Consider the following 21,299-nt stretch of genomic DNA (forward strand, 5'->3'; position numbering starts at 1 on the left):
ACAACAAACTGAAATAATCTAAACCACGAGAACCTAGTAAAAATACTAGTTACAAACATTGTAGTTGGTTCACGTTACAAGATAATTATAAGCTGAAAAAAGAACCAAAAGACTACAGTTATCTTAAAATATGTCAACCAAGAAGCACTACAATGGAAAAGGGTTGGCAAATTCTGGCAACTTGAGGTTTGATTTTGAAGGCACAATCCAGACAGATGAAATGATCCTCATAGATGTCAAAACTACACCATATATGGAGAGATAAAGCACCAAGGAAACGATAATTGCTAAGATAACATCATCTTTAAAAATAGATAAAGGTTAGGCAATATAAACCAGCAAGCCTTTTAACCTAGATATAGATTCTAGAATGTAAGAACTGGAAAAAAGAAAGGAATAATATGGATGGTTCTATCATCACAAAGGCAGCATCTTTATCAAATTATGAGACTTCCTCGTGATAATATAAAAAAAAAAATTAAGACATGGCAGGATTCTGACAAAAAGCAAATAACAGAAGCTATTGAGTGCTTCTGTAAAGTGCACATGACATCTAATTGGCAGCAACTGCTTAGGAGATCAAGCTCCAAACCCATGCATCTCTAATTAATAAGTGAACAATTAATTACTTTACAAGCCTAAAAATAATTAGAGATGCCTAATACATCAGTCGATAGCTAAGATCTCCTAATTGACAATGATGCTACACGATCTGTTAGTTGTTTCATAAATGAGAGAAAGGAGACTGCTAACAAAACATCGCAGATCAAAATTCCCTGCCCAAAATTAATACTACACATACCCATAAAGAAAACGGGATCTCTGGCTGCATCAGTGGACATTTTCTCCACCATTCATATGAAAGTTTACACCTCATGAAACTGTTCTGCCATAGCAAACAGATGCAATATAGAGATTCTTCGCCCATTTTTCCTGCAAACAGACAGATCGGTTCATATAACTGCTTGATCAACCAAAATTTCAAGCAAGGGAAAGGAGGAATAATCAACACACCTTTACATGTTGACTGGGAAAAGCAGAAGTTCTAAGTGTTTCTTGTGTCTCATCTGTAGGTTTCCTTCTAGGTACACTCAAAACAAAGGCTGCCTGATCGCATGTTGCAGCAGTTGCAGTAATACGGAAACCATTATCCCACCTCCGATGAATACCTTCACTGGGATATAAGAAATCAAGCTCCACGACCTGGTAAACAAAAAAAGAAAAACAAAAAATAATTATTAAGTGAATACAATCTGAAGTAGAAAATGTGTTACCAACTATCGTACAACATGTAAGGAAATAAAACAGACCTGATCTGAAAAGCCAGCATTCCTGGACATCACAACAGCCCATCTGCTTCCTGCAGTGGCCATGGAAGTGACATAGAAGCCCTCCTTCCATTTTTTGTTTATCCACTTGAAGGGGAATGAGTCGCTAACTTTATACGATTGTTGCGCATATGGTGTGCCTGAGAAGAGTACATCAGAAGTATTTAGCAAACATGCACAAAATTCTGACATCTCCAATGCCCAGTAGTGCAATATTGAAATTACCTTTTGACATCACTACCAAGGAACTGCCATTGTTCGTCCCTGCTAGTGCACTGATATAATAGTTTTTCTCCCACTGCTCCATTATCCATTCCTTTAAGCAACCATTCAAGTACAAGACATGAAAAAGCTTAAGTACGTGAATGTTGTAGATGCATTCATAGAAGTTCAGAACCATATTACTCAGACCAACACAAAAAAGAATGAAAAAGACAGATCAAGTATTTACCTTGTGAAGAAAATATGGAGAGAGTTCATAAACTTGAGCAGTATAAGCAGTGCCTGCATCCATAATCAGGGCCCACAAATTTGATGATGAAGCAACTGAGCTTATAAACAGACCATCTTCATTTCCTTTCTCAATATGTTGAGATAGCCTAGCATCTGCAACATTATAGTGGTACCTGAAACACCAATGAGACAAGTGAGACAATGTTCTGCATTCGTTTTATGTCAATAAAGCATACTATTATGCACCTTTGCTTCATAGGCCGCTTAGCATTATAAACACTAATCCATTGGGTTGCAGGCATCCCCATCCGGACCTTCTTTTTTGGCTGCTCTTCATCCTCTTCTTCCATCATTAACCGGCCTCGCTTTTGGCCAACCTGATATACAAGCTATATAGCATCGGAACACAAAATCAGATCATAAGCTAGTAAAGGAGAAAGGAAAAATGTAGAATAATGGTAGAAACAACACTTAACGCACCTTCTGGGCACCATCTGTGTTAATCGGCCTAACATCTGGATTGGGACCTACTATGCCATCAAAAAGAGAGATGCATTTTGCATAATTAGGTTCTTCATCAAACTTTAAGTTCACCACATACTCAACAAAGTGCCGGAAGGGTTGTGGACAAAAGCAGCAGAGAGACTCTGGGGAGGTTGCCATCTTTTTCTTGCAGACAAGGAAACCTTTATTCTCACCCTTCAAGCACAAAAAAAAAACGTCATAAGAAAAAAAAATAAACAAATGAGATCCCAATATAAACTATGGTTTCAAATATACTGACCTGGTACCCTTGCCAAGGTAGGCGGCCACGAAGAAGAAAAATGAGTGTGTATGCAAGGGATTCTAAATCATCTCTCCTGCTCCCAGTCCTTCCCAGATGAGCATGCACACTTGCATAACGTACAGTTCCCCTGAGATATTACGGAAGATCAAGCAATAAGGGCATAGAGCCATAGACAAAGGAAAACAAGGGTAAAGAACCATAAAACGTCTACAAACTACTTATAAGGAAAAAACAACTTGATACAATAAAAAACACCACTATTTGATCAACATGACTCTGATATTTAACCTGAAAACATCTGGTCTCTGGTCATACTCAACATGCTGCCCTGTAGCAGTGTCCCTCCATTTAGTGGCTGATGGTGTAAAAGTTTAGAAAAAAAAAACAAAGTAAAAAGTGTTAGTTGACATATAGCTAAGAGAAAAGGTAAAATGCATGTCAAAAATATCTGACAGAACAAAATGTTGGATAAAACTACTAAATTACCTAATCCAAGGTCAACTAGAAAAAGATTCTTCTCTTCTGGAGTGCCAGGAGGACCAAGCAAGAAATTCTCAGGCTTTACATCACCATGCACATATCTATCATATACAGTGAATTGCGATTACATATTAACACCATCAGGGCATAATTTTTCTATATGAAGCAAGAAAAACAAGGACCCTCAAGAATGTGTCAATATAATTAGGTGTTAAAGAATATGCCTACCCCTTAGAGTGTATCTTCTCTATAATGGAGATAGCTTCAATAGCAATACATGCCACCATTTCAATGGACATACTGCAAGGCTTAGAAAGACAACATAGATCAGATTATTTATAAAGAAACTTGTAAAACAAAGTGAAAGGACCAGCTAAAATTGGAACACTCACGTGTGAGAATTATTATTCCAGACATCCCATAGACTCGGGCCCAACATATCCATAACCTGCAATATTTATTATCATAAACTACTACATGGAGCAACTAAAATGGCAATCCAAATGAAATGAACAATGTAATATCCTACTAACATATCATTAAAGCCAACAAAACTCAAGAGAATCTGCTCCATTACCATGACATAATAGTCACCTTGGCGTCCTTTGTAATGGACCCTAGGTACACCATGAATGCCACCAAGAGTGCTACAAGATGGAGGCCATAGTCAGATAGGCAAAATGCATCTTCAAGCTAAACTCTCTATTTATAAAAAAGAAGAACACTGTCGATGGTGACCGCATAAAGAATCTAAAGACAAGCAACTCACAGTAACCAAATATACAAAGGGAAAAACAGATGGATAAATTTAAATAGTACCCACTTGTAAACCTGCCATTCATAAGGAGGGCCGTGATTACACCCTTTGCTGCTACAGTGTTCAAATTTCAAGGCAACCTGGATAAACAGAAAAATGAACACAGGCACAAAAATATGAGTTTCAATTAAAGGACGAAATAATAAGAGAGAAACACAAAGAATAACACCTCTAGAGCACTCGCTCCAGTAGTCCGATCACTTGCATTGGCAGCAGAAATACGACGGCCAACATATACTTGTCCAAATCCTCCCTTTCCGAGCTTCCTCTCAAGTCTATACGTTGGAGAATTACCAACGTGGACCTATGACAACGAAACAAGGTGCATAAGCAAACTGCAAAATGAACATTGCAGAACATCACCTTTGAACAAATATGGGAATATCATAATGCCAAATATTGAAGATTTTCATCTATCAAACACAACTCACATCTGAGATTCTATTCCATCTAAATAACAAGCTAAAGAACAACCACATTGGAAGAAAATCAGAGAGAGCAGAACCGAAGATTACATCATTGTGATATTATCTCCTACTATAGGCAGTACATCATTCTATTTTCTATTTTCTCCTATTCTACTTGCTACATTATGCTGCACGTGGTGACAACAACAGTGTTAGCATTCACATCAATGTAAAAAGGGATAATATCTTTAAGTGGTCTAGTTGCCATCTTAAATTATATAGGTTAACGCTGCCCAATTGTTCCATTCAAGTAAGGTACTAGAGTGGAACCCAGCGTGAAACACTTCAGGTTGTATATGTCCAACTCTTTCCAGAGCGTGATACAGGATATGCACAAGTTGAACCAAGCATGCCACTAGGCTCACTGCAGTAGAAGGCTCAATGTAATTGTTACTTAAGTGAAGAGAGTGCATGTAAGTGCAGCTATGGTGATACAATAACATGGAAGATAATTAGGGGAAGAAGACACAAAAGAAGGGGCTGAAAAACTGACTTGAAGGAAGTTTTTAAGTGGGTGCCTCACCCTAGAAAAAGTCTCCCAGTAGATGGTATTGGCAGTCTCATACATCATCAACCTAATAGGAACACTAGTATTTGAATAGTAGAAGAACAAAACCTGTTAGAACTACCATATATGTGTACTTCTGGAATTAAATCCAATAGTGTAGGCTAATCTCCAAAGTGCTTTGACCATTTTCCTTTCAATTGATCTGCTAGTCTTCCTTATGACCTTCAGACAAAATTTAGAACTCTTACCAAAAACCCAGAAGCTAGAAATGTAATTTTTGTTCTGTGATGGATAAGCAATAAACGCAGAATGAACCATCGATTTAAAAAAAAAGAAAAAAAAACCTGACCTTTAATATTTTTATTGAAGCAGATAAGCGAATCGAATGATAAGTGCATTTGGTTAAGTGAGATAATGCCTGATTAAAGGGTTGGTTTTTCAGACCAAATTGTACGACAATAGGACAAAACACTAACGACCAACCTTTTCCGGGAGGGGAGCGATACTGCCCTCGTCCTCCGCACCAGCGATCTTATCCGCGCTCCTCGCGCCGCTGTCGAACTCATCCATCTTCCTCTCTCCGACTCCTTCCTCCTCGTCCTTCTTCTCCTCCCCGATCTCTCCTCCTCCCTCAAGCAATCCGATCTCCTCGTTCCTCTCAGCTGACTTCGTCACAACGATCTCATCACACGTTTGCTTGCTCCTTGCCGCCCTCCTCCTCCTCTTCGTCACTCTCTCCTCCGTTGCTATCGGATTCGGGTTTGCCCGGCCCCTGCGCGCTCCGCTCCGGAGCTCCGGCATCCTTCACCGGAGGAATCCCATCGTCCCGCCGGAAGCCCTAGGTTTCTCAATCTCAGGAACCATAGGTTGCGAGAGGCAGGAATGATTCGACGGCGGAGATCGCCGATTGAGGAGATTGTCTTTCTTGGATAGTTGAGGGGAGAAGAGATCGGGAGCTAGGGTTTCGCAGGAACGAGGCTGGGAGGAAGCGCGGGTGGAGAGAGAGAGTGGGAAGGGCGAGGTTTGGGCTCGAGGCTTTGGAGTTCGCCGACAAACGACAAGGCGATGACAGCCGACAAGAAGATATGGAATTTTTCTAGCCGAGAGTACCAATGTCTGAGAAGCAATTAAAGGCGTGGCCGGTGAACGACGTGTTAGCCTTTTTTTTTTCACTAATTACTTTTTTCGTTTTCTTTTTGTGAGTGAGAAATTGGATGATTGCTTATTATGAAACGTGATAAGGATTAAGGAATGGTTAGTTATAGCGGTTGAATCCTTATGGCAGAAGTTATGAGTTTTGATCCCTGTGGTTAGAAATTTATGGTAGTTTGCACCAGAGCGCTATATATATATATATAATATAATAATTTTAGTATATTGTGACTTATTTTTTAAAAAAAATTAAGATAATTGTCCAACTTATATATTAAAAAAATAAAACTTGTTTATCTAAGCTATGATTAGCTTACAAACTCATTTATTAAAAAAAAGATAATATAAAAATATATAGAAAATAGTGTGATATACAAAGAAATCAAAGATGATAGGTCTTATATAATTATGATTAGCCCCAAAAGATTATTCTTTCATTGATATGTTATCAATGTTGATAAAAAGAATTCTTTAGGTATGTGAGAGTAATACTACTTATGTATAATAATTTAGCTTGCATAAATCGGATAAATAATAAGAATAATTTTACTTAGATTTTCTAAACTATCGATACTTTTCTATGTACTTCTTTTGAAGTTTTATTTGGTAAAATAGACCTCAACCCACTTTTCTTTTACAAGAATGGAAAATTTTATTAACTTCTAAGGTTAATAAGACGAAAAAGACTCAAACCAAATACAATAATATCCTAAGGTTATATCCTAGTTCGTAAGCCAATCGGCAGCACGATTAGCCTTTTTAAGGATGTGAATAACTTTACAATTTTAAAAATAGTTAGTTAGTATTTTAACATCATCAATAAGGACTTGGACGAGTGGATGGTCTAAGGGACTTTCAACCCTACCGTTAGGCACTTCACTAGTAGGAGCAACGGAGCAATGTTCTTGTTTTGAAGAAATGTAAGTGCCTCACATATTGTCATTGTCTCTATAATTAGAATAGAGGGATAGAAACCATATCTTGACCCTACATAGATAGGAGGACAGTTAGACTATCAAACCATAAAACCAGTCTCTCCAATTTCATCATTACTGATGAAAGATTTATTTGTGTTAATTTTGACCCACCCTATGGGTGGTGGTTTCCACTGAAAGATTTCAAAGGGAGGTGGTTTTGAGGGTTCAACAAAACGACGTGGTTTCGAGATGTGAAAGAAAGTGAAAAAAAAAATTAAAATATCCCTATACTCATAATGGTAGGAGAGTTGAGTAAATCAATTAATAAAATAATTTTTCTTTTTAAATTCTTTATGTTTGCCCTCAAGCCCTACTATGCAATAGTCATCCTTGTGTCTCCACTCTCCTCTAGACTCATGAGCACTTTTTCTTCTCTATCCCTGAGGGAGCACATTTGAAAAGGAGCCGCCAGAGGTTGTCCACATTAGGGTTACAATGAGCCCCATGATAAAGGGGATTCAAGTGTCACTGTTGAGAAGGGGTCATTTAAGTCCTTAGATGATAACTAACTCTAGTAGAGTTAGTATGTACCATTCTCCATGACTAAGGAGGTTATAAGTTCGACTCTAACCCTAAATAATATTATAGAAAAAATTATTTGGTGGTTTAGTGGCTTGTATCAATGACTTGACTTGGTTGATGGTTCGACAGTATAGTTGGTTTGGAGAAGCAACTCGACATAGCGATAGAACATGGCTTGCATCTAGATAGGGTTGATCATTTGTCTAGCTCATATCTAGCTTTCGGGCTCATAAATGATAAAAAAGATCCTTTAATGATATTGTGAGAATGGAAACCAGATGCTATTGGAAAAAGACCAAGCAACTAGTTTGCGATCTCAAGAGTATTAGGAAGTTGCATGAATATCTTGTAACGTAGTTTCTTTTCCCATCTCCTATCCAAAAGATTCAAAAGGAATTAGCCATCCTTTTGGTTGATTCAGGCATGTTGATAAAGTAAAAATTGATGAAGGATATTTTTGTGGATTCACTACAATGATAAATCTTCTTTTTTTTTTTTAAGCAGTTTGTAGACTTTTAATATTCATTTGGAACCAAGTTACAGTCCAATTCAATTAGTGGATTAGTCCATACTCTAGTTTTACAATCATGAGAGATTAGACTGACTAGCCTGTGAGCCGCCCTATTGTTTGCACGGCTTGTGAAGCAAACCCTAGTCTTAAGGTAGATTAACATCCACCATTTGCATTCTAAGACCATCAGGCGTATAGACCAATCCACATTGTCCATACACCCGTTTATAGCTTTTACCACACTAAGTGAATCACTGAAGATCCAACTATCCTCAAGCGACATAAAGCTTTCTATCGTCTTCATACCTTCCAACAGGGTTAGAATTTCTCCTGTTAATACACTGGGGCAGTGATCAAGATAGGCACCGTAAAAAATGATAAATTAAAGATGTGTTTTTTTCACTTTAAAAATAAGAGTACACACATCTCATATAATTACTCATGCGATAATTTATACATAAAGAAAATAATGAAAACTAACAAAGTGTGTGCTTGAGAGATTTGTATCCCTAATTAATATTCAATATCTTGTTATGTATATATTTTTATCCTAACTAACACTACATTTGTAGGTACATTTTTAATACTGTCGTAAAAAATCCTTTTGTGCCAACAACACTTATACTGGGGTCCTATTCTCATGTCCAAGAAAGAGTTTATTCTTGTATAACCTATGCCTGCATGCTCAAGAATTATTCAAAAGAAAAAAAAAGGGAAGGCATAACCCAACATATATTTAGGTATAAATCAATCAAAGAATGTGTTCTTGAGCTATAGATAGTTTATCCAATAAATTTAGCCCTAGGGTTATCTTGAAGAAAAGACCAAGACAATCTATCCAAATCATTCCAATAAAGCAATGAAACTGGTGAAGCATTCTACTGGAATTACAAGAGGCCTTGTACACGCGATTTTGTGTGATTATACATATACCTATAGAGTCCTAATTGATTTCTGGCTGTCGAATTGTAGTTGTACAAAGATCAGTCCCTAGATAGAGAACTTGGGCCAGACCAAAGTATCTCTTGGGCCCTTTGGGCTTTAGATCTCTTCTTCTTCTTCTTCTTCTTCTTCTTCTTCTTCTTCTTCTTCTTCTTCTTCTTTGCAATATTAATGCAGTTCTTTTCACAAGGAGGATTACTGTGTCACAAAAAATTGAAATGACAATTTTAAGTCAGATTTTATATTTTTTGAGGGAAAGCTTGAAGACAGATTTCATTTGTTCGATTAGAAGAATATAAGCATGATATATATAGAAGAAAGAAGAGTGAGAGTTTGAACAAGTACAACAACTTGGCAAACGATAACAACAAAACAATGAAATATATATAGTATGAAACCCTAAGGGAGAATAAATATAGCAAAGTACAACCACACCAACGAATTCTGACTATCAAAGCTCACCACCAAGAAATCAACACTAAACATAAGAAAAGAAAAGGAAAAAAAGCAACCAAATCAATAAATGACTTTAACTACCACTACGACAATGGTAGAGGCGAGCTAACAACAATATTGATAGCGGCAAGGCAGATGGCGGCGCAACCGACAGCAGATCCGATCATGAAGGTGGAAACAGAGAGGGATTCGAAGGTGAGCAAGACAATACAAAATGTGAAGGAGAGCACAATAATGATTTCAAGCTCGAAGAAATGACAGTCAAGTAGGACGACGAGAGGGAAGGGGAGTGAAGGAGATTACCAATGATAGTGAGGAGAAACCCTTTCTAGATAGGAGGAAGAAACAAAACCCTAGAGCTAGGGTAAATGGATGTAAAAAATGATCACTATTTAGAAAATTTAAAAGTATCACATTTACCTTTCCTTTGTCCTTTTTTAGCTCTCTTTCTCTAATTTATCTCTCTTTATTACCACCAAAACTACTGCCTTCACCCGCACCACTACCTCCATTATAACTACCACCCTATCACCACTGTTGCCACTACCTTCATCAACAACACTTGCTACTATCATCACACCGTATCACTACCATAGCCTTCACCGTCACCACTCTCATTATTTTTTACTAGTACATACCACTACACCACCCCTACCGTCTTTACCATGATCATAACCACTACAATCTACCACCATCTTATCTAACTTCATCCACCACCACAACAACTCACCACCATGCCACCATTTTCACTACTACCACTTTCACCTAAGCATTATCACTACTAACCAACACCATTTTCACCACTACCTCACCACAATTGTCATCGCGACAACCACCCAAGCACCACTACCAACACCATCATCAACCATTACCCCTGGTCATGAGTTATTATCATCATTGTCGTCACCACCTAAACACTACCACCACCACCACCACCACCTTTAACAAATCATCACCATTGGCATCACCACCTTCACCCCTAATCATGATACCAATTGATTTAATCAAATTCGTAATATTTTTTAAACATATTCAATAATAGAATTTTCAATGGCAATTTTGTCAAATCTACTTATTGGATTCTCCTGAAATTTGGATATATTATCACTCTTAAAGAGAGATTTTTAATGAATACAAGATCTCAAGGTTTAGCCTGTTAGATATTGAGATATTGATCAATACTAGTTGAAGGTTAGGATTGTTTTGCACAGTAATGCAAATTAGAGGATAATCGACAGTTAGAGAAAATGAAGGGGAGGAAGCTGACCCTTTGGAACAAGGGTGGTGCGGCCAGATGAAGGGTGCAGCGGCCAAGGATGGCAACCTAGAAGGGAAACATACTAATTCGACAGAAGAGGCGGCGACGATTGATGAGAGCGAGAGGGAGAAGTTGAGGATGGCGGCCAAGTTGAGATCAAAGAAGGTAGGGGACTGCAAGGTTTGAGCCAAATAATTCTTCCTTAATTCATTGCTTTATAAAATTAGGGCTATACTCCACAAATATATAGAGACTAACTGTAAATAAACTAAATAACTTAGTTAAATTAGTTTTCCTTATCATTGTAGGATTAGTTTTTTCTTCCGCCATAAATAGATCATGATATCGCCGATCTTATTCAATTGGTTATATAATATATGAATGTCAAATGTATATCTTCTAAAATTTCTCGAAACTGTGCAAAGCTAAATTTTGCTGATTAAACAAAATTTAACTTACTAAGACTCTCACAAATTATATGAGCAGATAAGATTAAATAGACCCAATTCATTAAGCTTAATGTCCTCATAATATGATCGATCTGACTTGATTCGTATCAAATCACCACCTTTACCCCTATCCCAACCACCACTATTTATCAATTTCACTATTGTCATCACCATGGCAACACCACCATCATCACCACCTTGCTAGCACCACTATCACCTAGCCCACCACCGCCACTATCATTCCACCACCCACCACTAACATGGTTAATTAGTCACCAACACATAATTAGAATGTTATCCATGCTTGTTAGTAACACAACTTTGCTCACCTTCAACCTGAACACACAATCAAAGAAATAGACACTTACAAAAAATTAATACACATATTTTGAAATAACATAAATTAAATAAGTGTACATACTAAAAGTTAAATTTTAATAGAGGCCAACATCCTATCAAATCTTATATCTAACATAATAACAAACTGAGATGCACACTTATAAAAAAATTGATGCATATCTTTTTAAATTAATAATCTATAAATTGAATAAATGATACATAAGATTAGTCTTTATTAAAATTTTATTTCTAATATGTTTTAATTAAATTTATTTATATTGTTAGTTTAAAATATGTGCATTAAATTTTTATAGGTATGCATTGATTTGATTTTATACCTTTGTATGTATTAGTAGTTTAAAATATGTACATCAATTTTTTCTTAGCGTGGATTGTCTTATATGATAGAATAGTAGTGTCTATTCAAATTTTATTTCTAATGTGCATTGCTTGTTCAACCGGTATGTACAACCGTATGTGTAAAATATAAGCATGAATATTTTTATAAGTGTGCATCACTTGATATTATACTAGAAATAACTTTGGTAGAGTGTTAGGTTTAAAATTTCATTTCTAATGTGCTATATCGCTTATTTAATTTCTAGTGTGAATGCTAGAGTGGTGGTGATAGAGCTTGGGTTAAGATGTAGTATTGGCGGGTGGTTGTAGTATTAGGGAGTGATGATAGTGGTGCTCGGTGATGGCCAAGATAGTAGTAGCCAAAATGGTGGTGATAGGTTTATGACGGTGGTTGTTGTGGTGGTGATAGTGAAGATGATAATCATGGTGAGATGTTAGTGGTTATTAGAGAGACGGTGATGATAAAAGTGATGGTCATGGTTCTAATTAAAATAAGGATTGCAGTTAAATTATCAAATGTTATACTTATTTTTCAGGGGCTACCAAAATGATTAAGAATTCCATATAAGCTGACTTATATTGATTGGTCTATGTGTGTCATTAATATAGTTAGTGTGTCAAGAAGAAATACAAGAGAGTCATATATAATTTGAATGCATCAAAGCCGTCAGTTGCATATGATTAATACATTATTGTGAATTTAATGATGCACACAAATTGAAAGTATGGGTCAACCTGCACCGAACTTTAATTCCACTAAAAACATAGAACTTATATGTTTTGCACATTAGTTTTATACACCACGAATATAATACATGGACCTATGTATTGCCTATAACTTCTAAGTTTTTCGACTTGTTGATCGTCAAAAACTAGTCTCCGATGATAGAGTAGCAGATAATCACCTGGATTTTATGTAACACGTTTTAATATTTTCAAGGGATTTATTTCAAACTCGGCCAAAAGTAGTTGACTAGATCTTTTCACGTCAATAGTTGCACTCAACAATCCTATTACCTTGTGTCATTGTGTTGCTCACATGTTTGTGTCTTCTCTTAGCCATAGTGCATGAACAGCCCTACATATGTCTTATTGCACGACTTTTGAGACCTCGATTATGAACAAAGAGAAATAAGTTATTAGTTCTTTTGAGATTTAAGATATATATATATATATATATATAGAGAGAGAGAGAGAGAGAGAGAGAGAGAGAGAGAGAGAGAGAGAGAGAGATCCTCCATAACTCCATTATAAATATTCCGATCCTCCATAACTCCATTATAAATATTCCCATGTTCTCATGTATATAGACTTCCTCCCCTCTCCTCTCCTTTATTAAAAAAAAGAAAAAGAAAAAGAAAAAAAAAAGCTACACCACCATATTAATATTAGCCGCCCCTGTCGCCCCCAGTCCATCTCATCCACCATGGACGAAACCAAGCAACAAAAATGGCAAGGCAAGGCCTCCACCAGCCTCCCCACCGCCAACCCAGACGCAGCCTGGTCCCTGCTCTCCAAATTCTGCGACATCCACCTCTACCTCCCCGGCGTCGCGATATGCGAGAGGGTAGCCGGCGTGGAGGGCCAACCGGGCTGCGTCCGCTACGTGTCAAGTACCGCGGGCGACACCGGGAAGGCGGTGAGCTGGGCGAGGGAGGAGCTGGTGGCGTTCGACGCGGCAGGCCGGCGGTTTAGCTACTCTGTGAATGAGAACAACTTAGGGTTTGGGAGGTACCTGGCTACGTTTGAGGTGGTGGGAGAGGAGGGAGGTGGGTGTAGGCTGGAGTGGGGGTTCGAGTGTGAGCCAGTGGTCGGCTGGAGTGAGGAGGGGTTGGTGGGTTATCTTCATGCAGGGGTGAAGGCCATTGGGGAGAGGGTGGAGGAAGCCCTAAAAGGTAAAGAAGATGATGAGGCTAAATGCTAACACTGATGCCGATGCTACTACCACTAGGAGTGGATGAGAGGTGTGTGATGGATCTCACTTTGTTTGTTGTTTTTAAGAATTGGATGTTTGTGTAGTTTGATTGTGATATGAAGGGTAGTGGCATATTGTTTGATTTGGAAACATTAATATCATTATTATGAGTATATAGAAGTTTTTTTTTCTTAAATATATTTAAACAAGAACAAGTATTTCTATTTTGCTATCATTTAATTGATGAGGAAGTATCCATGTTAAAAAAAATAGTATTTTGAAAATTTTAGCTGCAAAAGAAAACTCCAAAAGTTGTATAATATTGTGAAGTTTATTTTTCAGATTAAAATATTTCTTTTTTAGAAGATATATATTACCTTGTTAATGTCTCTATCCTTAGATAAGTAGTTGCTTCAAGATCACTAGGGGCAGGTATATATACCCAGAATATTTTTAGTGTCAGCTAGCACCAAGATCCAACAGAAATAGATTCAATATGGCAAGCCGTCCAATATTTTGAAAGGGAAAGGTGGCCAGCATGAATATTATATTCCAGAAACGAAGATAAGATTCTCGCAGTGGAAGTTAAAAGGATTGATTTGGCTCTCATGGACAACAACTTTTCTGTAAGATAGCTAGGTTTGGTGAGCTTTTAGCTTACTTCTATTATTTAACTTATTACATCTTATTATCTATCATCTATTCATAAGCAGTTTGAGTTTTTAAATCAACTAATTAGCAATCTAACACGAAGAGCTCATATATTTCTCCGATGAAATTAAAACAATAATTTTAAGTTGTAAACAAAATGCAAAAAATTCTCAGGACAATTGCATATCATGTGAGAGAAGAGGGAAGGCTTATCCTTTGTGTAGAACTTCGTGTTAGTTGCAATGCCTGGTGATCTTAAAAGAGAGAAAAGTGCCTTAATTTGCTCACACCCTAAGATTCCATCAGGTTGGAAGAAGGTGCACTCAACTAGGAAGCTGATCATCTGCAGGTACTGCTGCAATTCGTAATTTACTCAAATTTATACCTGATAAGGTTCGGATAAGATTGGGCGGTCTAGAGAGGAGCTAAATCTACAATTATCGATCAATTTAGTTTTCTCTTTGTCCTATCTCTAGTTATTCTCATTAGATTTGTAAAGTAAAATACAGTTTATACATCACTCAATCCTTTTGTAATTCTAATCTATAAATAACCATTATGTTTTTCTTGGTGCAGGTAATTTTCCATCAAATAATTAAAACTTTGACATTTTTACCCTTTATCAATACAAAAATTAGAGGGATTTGAGATGAAATGTTATGACTTAAGAATGTTCATAAAAAAATATATCATTATCCCAACTGGTTATTGTAGACCAAAAGGAGTATTTTAGTTCTTGCATATTAAAAGTGTCAGGCAGTTAATATAGGTCTGAATCACAAGGAGAATAAATAACACAGTTTAATAAGAACTTCGAAATCTGCATTTATAGATCTTTCTTGATAAAGTTTATAAGAAGAACATGATGAAATTATAATGATTTATCTCAGACACATCTAATTGTCTATTCCCTAATCTGCAAAATTAGAATGCAATAGAGTTGAACGTGGCAATAGGTCAATAAAATATTGTTTACAGTATACTTCAACACCCAGGGCTTATCTAAGTTGATTTGCTAACTTGACAAATCTCAATCCAAACCAATGTAACTAACCAATAGGGTCGATGAAACAGGCCTTTGTTGCCAGGTGCTCTGGCATGAAAAGCTACTGTTCTATGTTTTCCCTGTTATCTTTACAAGCTCTGCTGCTGTAACCTCTTCTCCATCCAACTGATAATATCTGCACCAATTTCATCGCGCTCCGGCTCAAAGAGAAGATCATGCAAGAAGCCCTCATAAAGCTTTATATCCTTCTTCCTTGAGGCAGCCTCATTGTATAGTTCTTGAGAAGCCGATGGATCTGTGACCAGATCGGCAGTTCCATGCAGGACCATAAATGGAACAGTGACTTGTTTCATGTTCTGCAGTAGATAAGACGATAGTCGTAGGATCTCATAGCCTGTCCTTACCCTAATTGGCCCAGTGTAGACCAAAGGGTCAGAGTATTTAGCTAGAAGAGCAGCAGGGTCCCTTGATACTGGAATGCCCCTTTTGTTTGCTCCCTTGAACTGGAATTTGGGGGCTACAAGTGAAAAAAATGGAGCCACAGCCTGCAAAATAGGGATAAATTGATACCATAGCAATGTTCGCTTTTATTCAACAAAAGCTAGTTAAGCTGCTGATGTCCATATGTCATCAATCACTACAGAGAGTTAATAACTAATTTTCTATTTATTTTATTTTCTTTTATAATTTTTTCCAGATCTTGATGAGTGCCTATATATCGAAGATCAACCATATTCAGTGCCTTATGTTTCGTTATCAGTACTCCAGTCTGGGCCATAAGGACTACAGACGTTAGGAACATTAGCTAGTAAACTTACACCGGCATAAAGGGTACAATAAGCCCTATCAAAAGTTGAGGTCTTTGGTCCAGAAGGAAGAAAAACAAAAGAGCATTTATGGAGGTTGCAATCAGGTCTTATGCAGCGTTTTTGAAATGTTAGATTCTTTAATGTACTTCAGGTAGACCAAATAGACTCAGTGAGTAATGGAATCTAACAACTTGAATCATCAGAAATATTATTTTTGAGCAATCATACTATAAACTGGTCAATTTCATGAATGTTTTTTCAATGAACTGGTGTGTGCTAATGTAGAAGCTATCATAAAGTTAAAAACAATTTGCACATAAACCTTCTTCAATATGCCAACAATTATAATTTAGCAGGCCATTACATGCTATATGCCCAAGCAAGCAAACTATTGCAGGTGTTAAAAAGTAGCAGGAACAATCATTGCCAACAAAGTGAAACAACACAACAAAAGAATATCCATATATCCCAATCTTTTGCTAGATTGTGTCAGAGCGACAGATTTACAGGATTAATCACTAACAGATGATTATTAGATAGATATAAGGATTTAGACATACCTAAAATAACATAAATAGTATAAAATATTTACAACATCAAAAAGAAATTCAAATTTAGCTTGATCTGCATGTGAGAATATGGTGAGAAAATGAATTACCCCGACAATAGGATGGGCTGGTTTTACACGCAATGCTGGTGAGGTTAGTATAACTCCTTCCAACATGGCCTCAATTTGAGGATACAAAGCTGCCTGCAAAGTTCCAGCCAGAGATGAGCCAGGGGACCAAGAAACAGATGCAAGCCACAAACTCAAAATTTTAAAGCAAAACCAATAATTTAGGAAGAATACTTTTAAAACCACAGCTCCACCAGTAGAATGACCAAGAAGAAAACAAGGTACACCAGGATTCTCCATTTGGATTTTCTCCAGGAATGTACCCTGTTCATTGGAAGATAAAAATAACAGTCATTTTCTGAACCAAGCAACAAATAGAAATATATAATCTGTTAAATTTCTTAAGAACCATTAAATAAATATGAAGTCATTAAACTTACCGTGTCATCAACAACATAATCTAACGAAGGTACATATCCATGCAATCCATCACTACCACCATGGCCTATCAAAGACCAAGAAGTATCAAGTTATCTTTTACATTCTCATGCAAATTAGCTTGAACTTATTTGTAGCAAAAAATTAATTGCAACCACTAGAACCAGAAGCACGATTTTTTGACAGGTTAAAAAAAATTGCATTTGAAGTCTTGAACACCGACAACTAAACAGAAACTATAAACAAGCATGCTCAATTGGAAAAATGAACAAATACTTTACTAAACCTGCAAGGCTGCCACTATGTGGCACTAATTAGTACAGGTCAAGTACTCAAGTGATTGACTCAATAAAAAAAAACGCATCATCAGCATAACGGTAATGGTTACCAAGCTGAAGATTTGTTTAAGAATTCAGGATTACTGTTCCATCTCAAGATGCATGATGGGAGGTTAACGATTGGATAGAGGAGAATATGAAGATAGTCTGTCACCAAATTTATGCTGACACAATAAGTTCTGCATGTATATGCAGTGATGTTTACAAGATCAGCTAGAGAATAACTATTCACTAGAAAGCTGTCTTACATCAAGAGTATATATAAACTTGCTTCTGTTAATACACAGCCGACTACTGAGATTAATGAGAAGAGATCTAAGATCTGCAAGATTTCAAGTGCAAATAGCTCACCTGTCCAATCCATTGCATATGTTCCAAAGTTGCATGATGTTAGCTGCTCTGCAAAGCGTGCATACCTTCCACTATAAGTCATAGCCAACGCATTATCAGATTCTCCATAACTCAACAGAACACTCATGCTCTTGTAGAGAGTATAGACACAGTCATCAATTGACTACTGCTTCAGAATATATTCAGCCAAAAGCATGGAATAAAGAGAAAAGCTCATGCCAATCACAGGATAATATATAATAAATAGTGGTCATAGTTGGGCTTTAAAGTGACCAAATTGATGTATTCAGTACAAATTGGAATCAGTAGGTAGCTTCACACCAGCAGAAATATATTCTAAGTCTGCATGAACCATCATATACAGAAACTTGAAATGGGAAGGAAAAGTTTAAAGCTTGAAGGAGAAGTTCCTTAGGACTGTTACCTGTGCTCATTAAGCCCGTGTATAATCACCAATATGCCCCTAACAATCGAAAAAAGATAATTCTCATCAAGAACGACACTCTAAGCAGATCATAAACGATTCAACATAAGATTGATAAGAGGATACTTTTGTCAGAAGGGTGATGCAAATAACATATAGTATTTATCAACACTCTATTAATCGCACAACAAACATCTTTTGAAGAGGCTAAACAATATCCACGAAGTTCCTACGTGAAGTAATAACTCCTGGCTGAATCGGATCAGTAGACATAAGTTTCCCCCTCAACTACATGAAGCGCCAAGCATTTCAACTTATGAAATTGCTAAAATAACATTCACAACAAAAGGATCCAAACCAATGACCCACAAGTAGTACCAAAATTATCGAACCTAAGTCCTCTTGTAGAAACGGTATCATTTTTAGACGGCTCTAAGGTGCATAACGAATAACACATACAGAAATATCCTAAACTCAGAAAAGTTGAAATTTATTAAAAATTACTCCTTTTTATCGAACATCATCTATAAGAAGTCACAAGGAATTTATTAAGTTTTTGGCATCAATTATGAGATTATCTCTTTCCCCGATAAAAAGTAATTAACCAACTCAATTCCCCAAGTTAGAATGAGAAAAGGGGCGACCTTTAGAGCAGCGAAACGATCACTCAACGCGAAAAATCCCTAAAGCCTCGAAAAGTCAAAAGTGGGAGGCCAAAGCCTTACCCGAGAACCCGATAGAGACCTCACCTCAATTCCCCAGACGCCGGGAGCCACGACCGGCAGAAGAGCTCGTTCCTCCTCGGCCCCACGAGCACAAAGGTCTCCCACCTACACCCTCCACCGCCGCCAAGGGAGGACCCCACCATCGCCACCTCCTCCGCAAGAGCTCTCCGCCGCCTCACGTCCTCCTCCTCCTCCGTCACCGCCGCCCCTCTGATCCACCTCTTCCTCAGCCCGCCTCTCCGCCGAGGAGACGCGAGGGACGGAAGAGCCGCAGACGTTGACGACGAGGACGAGGACGACGACTTGGAGTTGACGCGGAGGCGGAGGAGGAACCAGAGGAGGATGGCGTGGAGGAAGACAACGACACGCACGAGCGCGGCGCACGAGAGGAGCGAGCGCCGCACGTCGCGGGCTAGGGGAATTATACGGCCGCTCGCGCCGGAGGTGAACTCCTCCACCGGCAGGGATCGCTCCATCGCCTCCGTCGCGTTGGCTTCTATTCTTCTCTGCGGTCCGCTCTGCCTCTCGTTTTATAGATGAAGCCCCCAATTGTACAATTTCCAACTTTTCACCAGTAAAAGGGGTTGTTTTTGCAAATGTTCACGCACGTCGTTGTGGTTGTACTAAGTTTCTATCGTATGGAAAATGATAACTATTAAGTACATTTTTATAAGGACGTGAAGGATTTGCCTTGCAAATTTATTCAATATATTGGCAATTGGTCTCTTCACCAAATTAATTTTCTTTTCTTGACTAAATCCTTTAAGATGATTTTATTAGCAGTTGCGGAGAAACCGAGAGGAAGGACGAGGTCAAATATTTCCAACACAACGAAATTATTCTGTAATTCCACAGAAGGCAGGGGGTGATGTGCAAAACAACGACTGCCTTAAATTAAATCAAGTGGGTCCGCAGTCGTGTGGCATTCTGGTTCTGGTCACCCGCGGAGGAGATATTCGGCCCTCGGTAATTTGCCACGTGTATTATGCGTTTCCTACGTGCTAGCAGTCTCCGTCGTCGGCTGACATTTTATTACATTATTTCGCGGAGGTAGTTACCGCTCCCCGGTTTATTTAGTTAGAATTTTGAGGACTTTTATTTATTTATTTATTTAATAGTTGGATATTACTAATTTACGACCAAGGTAATGAGTTCCATTCTCATTATAAATATTAGAGTTGATATCTTGTTAGTGTTTAATCCGAGTACTATATGCATGATCTCAAATTAGCATCAAATTGATCATAACCATTCCCACATAATTCATAAGGGTATTATATTTGTTGTATTTCCTACATAGTAATAGGAAAATGACGAAAATATAAATAAATTTTACCCACTTGTATTTTAATTGTATGCTGCTTGTGTTAAATAAAAATATATTTACAAAAAAAAAAATTCAAATTAATAGCAATTTCTAAGATAATAAAAAGCATAGACAACGGAAAATCTAACATTACAATTTAGTCAAAACTTCAAAGGATAAAATGATTTTAATCTAAAATACAAGAGAGTAAAATATATAAATTATAATATGTCAGAAAATACTAAAGGTTAATTAGGTTATATTTACAACTAATTTTTTTTATCAGGTACGTGGGTCTCGTAACACTATTTGAAAGGTGGTTTAGTTTTTAAATACGGTTGGCAAAGTCGAGGTTATGAAATTAATTAACAATATAAGTTTGCTTTCAGAGTTAGATCAACAAATATTAGTTTAGATGAGGAACGAAGTTAACCTTCGTCCAAAAGGAGTGGTAAAAGAAATGGCGAACGTTTTATGACATTAATTAACAATTAGCTATGTCTTTGTCTCATTCATTCTATGTGCAGACTATATTGTTCTATAATCATTGTTTTACAAATAAAATGTCATAATTATACATTATATTAATATAATAATATGTAAATGACCAATTAAATGTTCTAAGAAACTTAGGATTGTTATTGTTTGTTGCGGATAAGTCTTGGCTATGAATTATAACTGTTGCCTGGTAGATAGAGCTTGGACTTAGAATCTTTAGATATATCTTTTATAATTCTTTTTTAGTATTTTCGTAGGATTTGATCTCTAACTAAATAGTTTATTGGGATCTTGTTGAAACCAGAGGCCTGTAGTGGAGAGAGATCCTCATCAAATCTATGATCCATTTAAACATTCAAGATTATTTTTTTCTCTAAAAATGAGAAAGAAAGAAGAAAACTATAAGGGCAGGAATA

At 37.1% G+C, this 21,299-nt stretch overlaps 3 protein-coding genes and 1 long non-coding RNA gene across 4 annotated transcripts; 1 reads left to right on the forward strand and 3 right to left on the reverse strand.

The window, feature by feature from the left end:
* Nucleotides 1-557: 557 nt before the first annotated feature.
* Nucleotides 558-6,069, reverse strand: LOC140790826 (casein kinase 1-like protein HD16). The gene is made up of 16 exons (XM_073141114.1): nt 5,324-6,069; nt 4,035-4,169; nt 3,872-3,945; nt 3,626-3,695; nt 3,441-3,496; nt 3,277-3,348; nt 3,055-3,149; nt 2,857-2,923; nt 2,566-2,695; nt 2,262-2,480; nt 2,028-2,170; nt 1,780-1,954; nt 1,554-1,644; nt 1,311-1,468; nt 1,015-1,203; nt 558-933 (listed from the first exon to the last, which is right to left on the reverse strand). The coding sequence occupies exons 1-16, from the start codon at nt 5,639-5,641 to the stop codon at nt 874-876; spliced, it is 2,052 nt and encodes a 683-aa protein (XP_072997215.1). The 5' UTR covers nt 5,642-6,069; the 3' UTR covers nt 558-873.
* Nucleotides 6,070-8,837: 2,768 nt separating this feature from the next.
* On the reverse strand, nt 8,838-9,864 carry LOC140780376 (uncharacterized). Its single transcript, XR_012107492.1, has 2 exons — nt 9,821-9,864; nt 8,838-9,142 (listed from the first exon to the last, which is right to left on the reverse strand). It is a non-coding gene; the product is annotated as an uncharacterized lncRNA (long non-coding RNA).
* Nucleotides 9,865-13,232: 3,368 nt separating this feature from the next.
* Nucleotides 13,233-13,730, forward strand: LOC140794028 (lachrymatory-factor synthase-like). Its single transcript, XM_073145876.1, has one exon. The coding sequence runs from the start codon at nt 13,233-13,235 to the stop codon at nt 13,728-13,730; it is 498 nt and encodes a 165-aa protein (XP_073001977.1).
* Nucleotides 13,731-15,172: 1,442 nt separating this feature from the next.
* LOC140790940 (uncharacterized) lies at nt 15,173-19,719 on the reverse strand. The gene is made up of 7 exons (XM_073141263.1): nt 19,104-19,719; nt 18,355-18,393; nt 17,931-18,001; nt 17,244-17,308; nt 17,038-17,127; nt 16,846-16,938; nt 15,173-15,923 (listed from the first exon to the last, which is right to left on the reverse strand). Exons 1-7 carry the CDS (start codon nt 19,553-19,555, stop codon nt 15,507-15,509), a joined length of 1,227 nt encoding a protein of 408 aa, XP_072997364.1. The 5' UTR covers nt 19,556-19,719; the 3' UTR covers nt 15,173-15,506.
* Nucleotides 19,720-21,299: the final 1,580 nt, after the last annotated feature.

The sequence above is a fragment of the Typha latifolia genome, chromosome 1 (genome assembly GCF_019914945.1).
Source record: "Typha latifolia isolate L0001 chromosome 1, TyphaL0001v2, whole genome shotgun sequence".
NCBI classification, from domain to species: domain Eukaryota; kingdom Viridiplantae; phylum Streptophyta; class Magnoliopsida; order Poales; family Typhaceae; genus Typha; species Typha latifolia.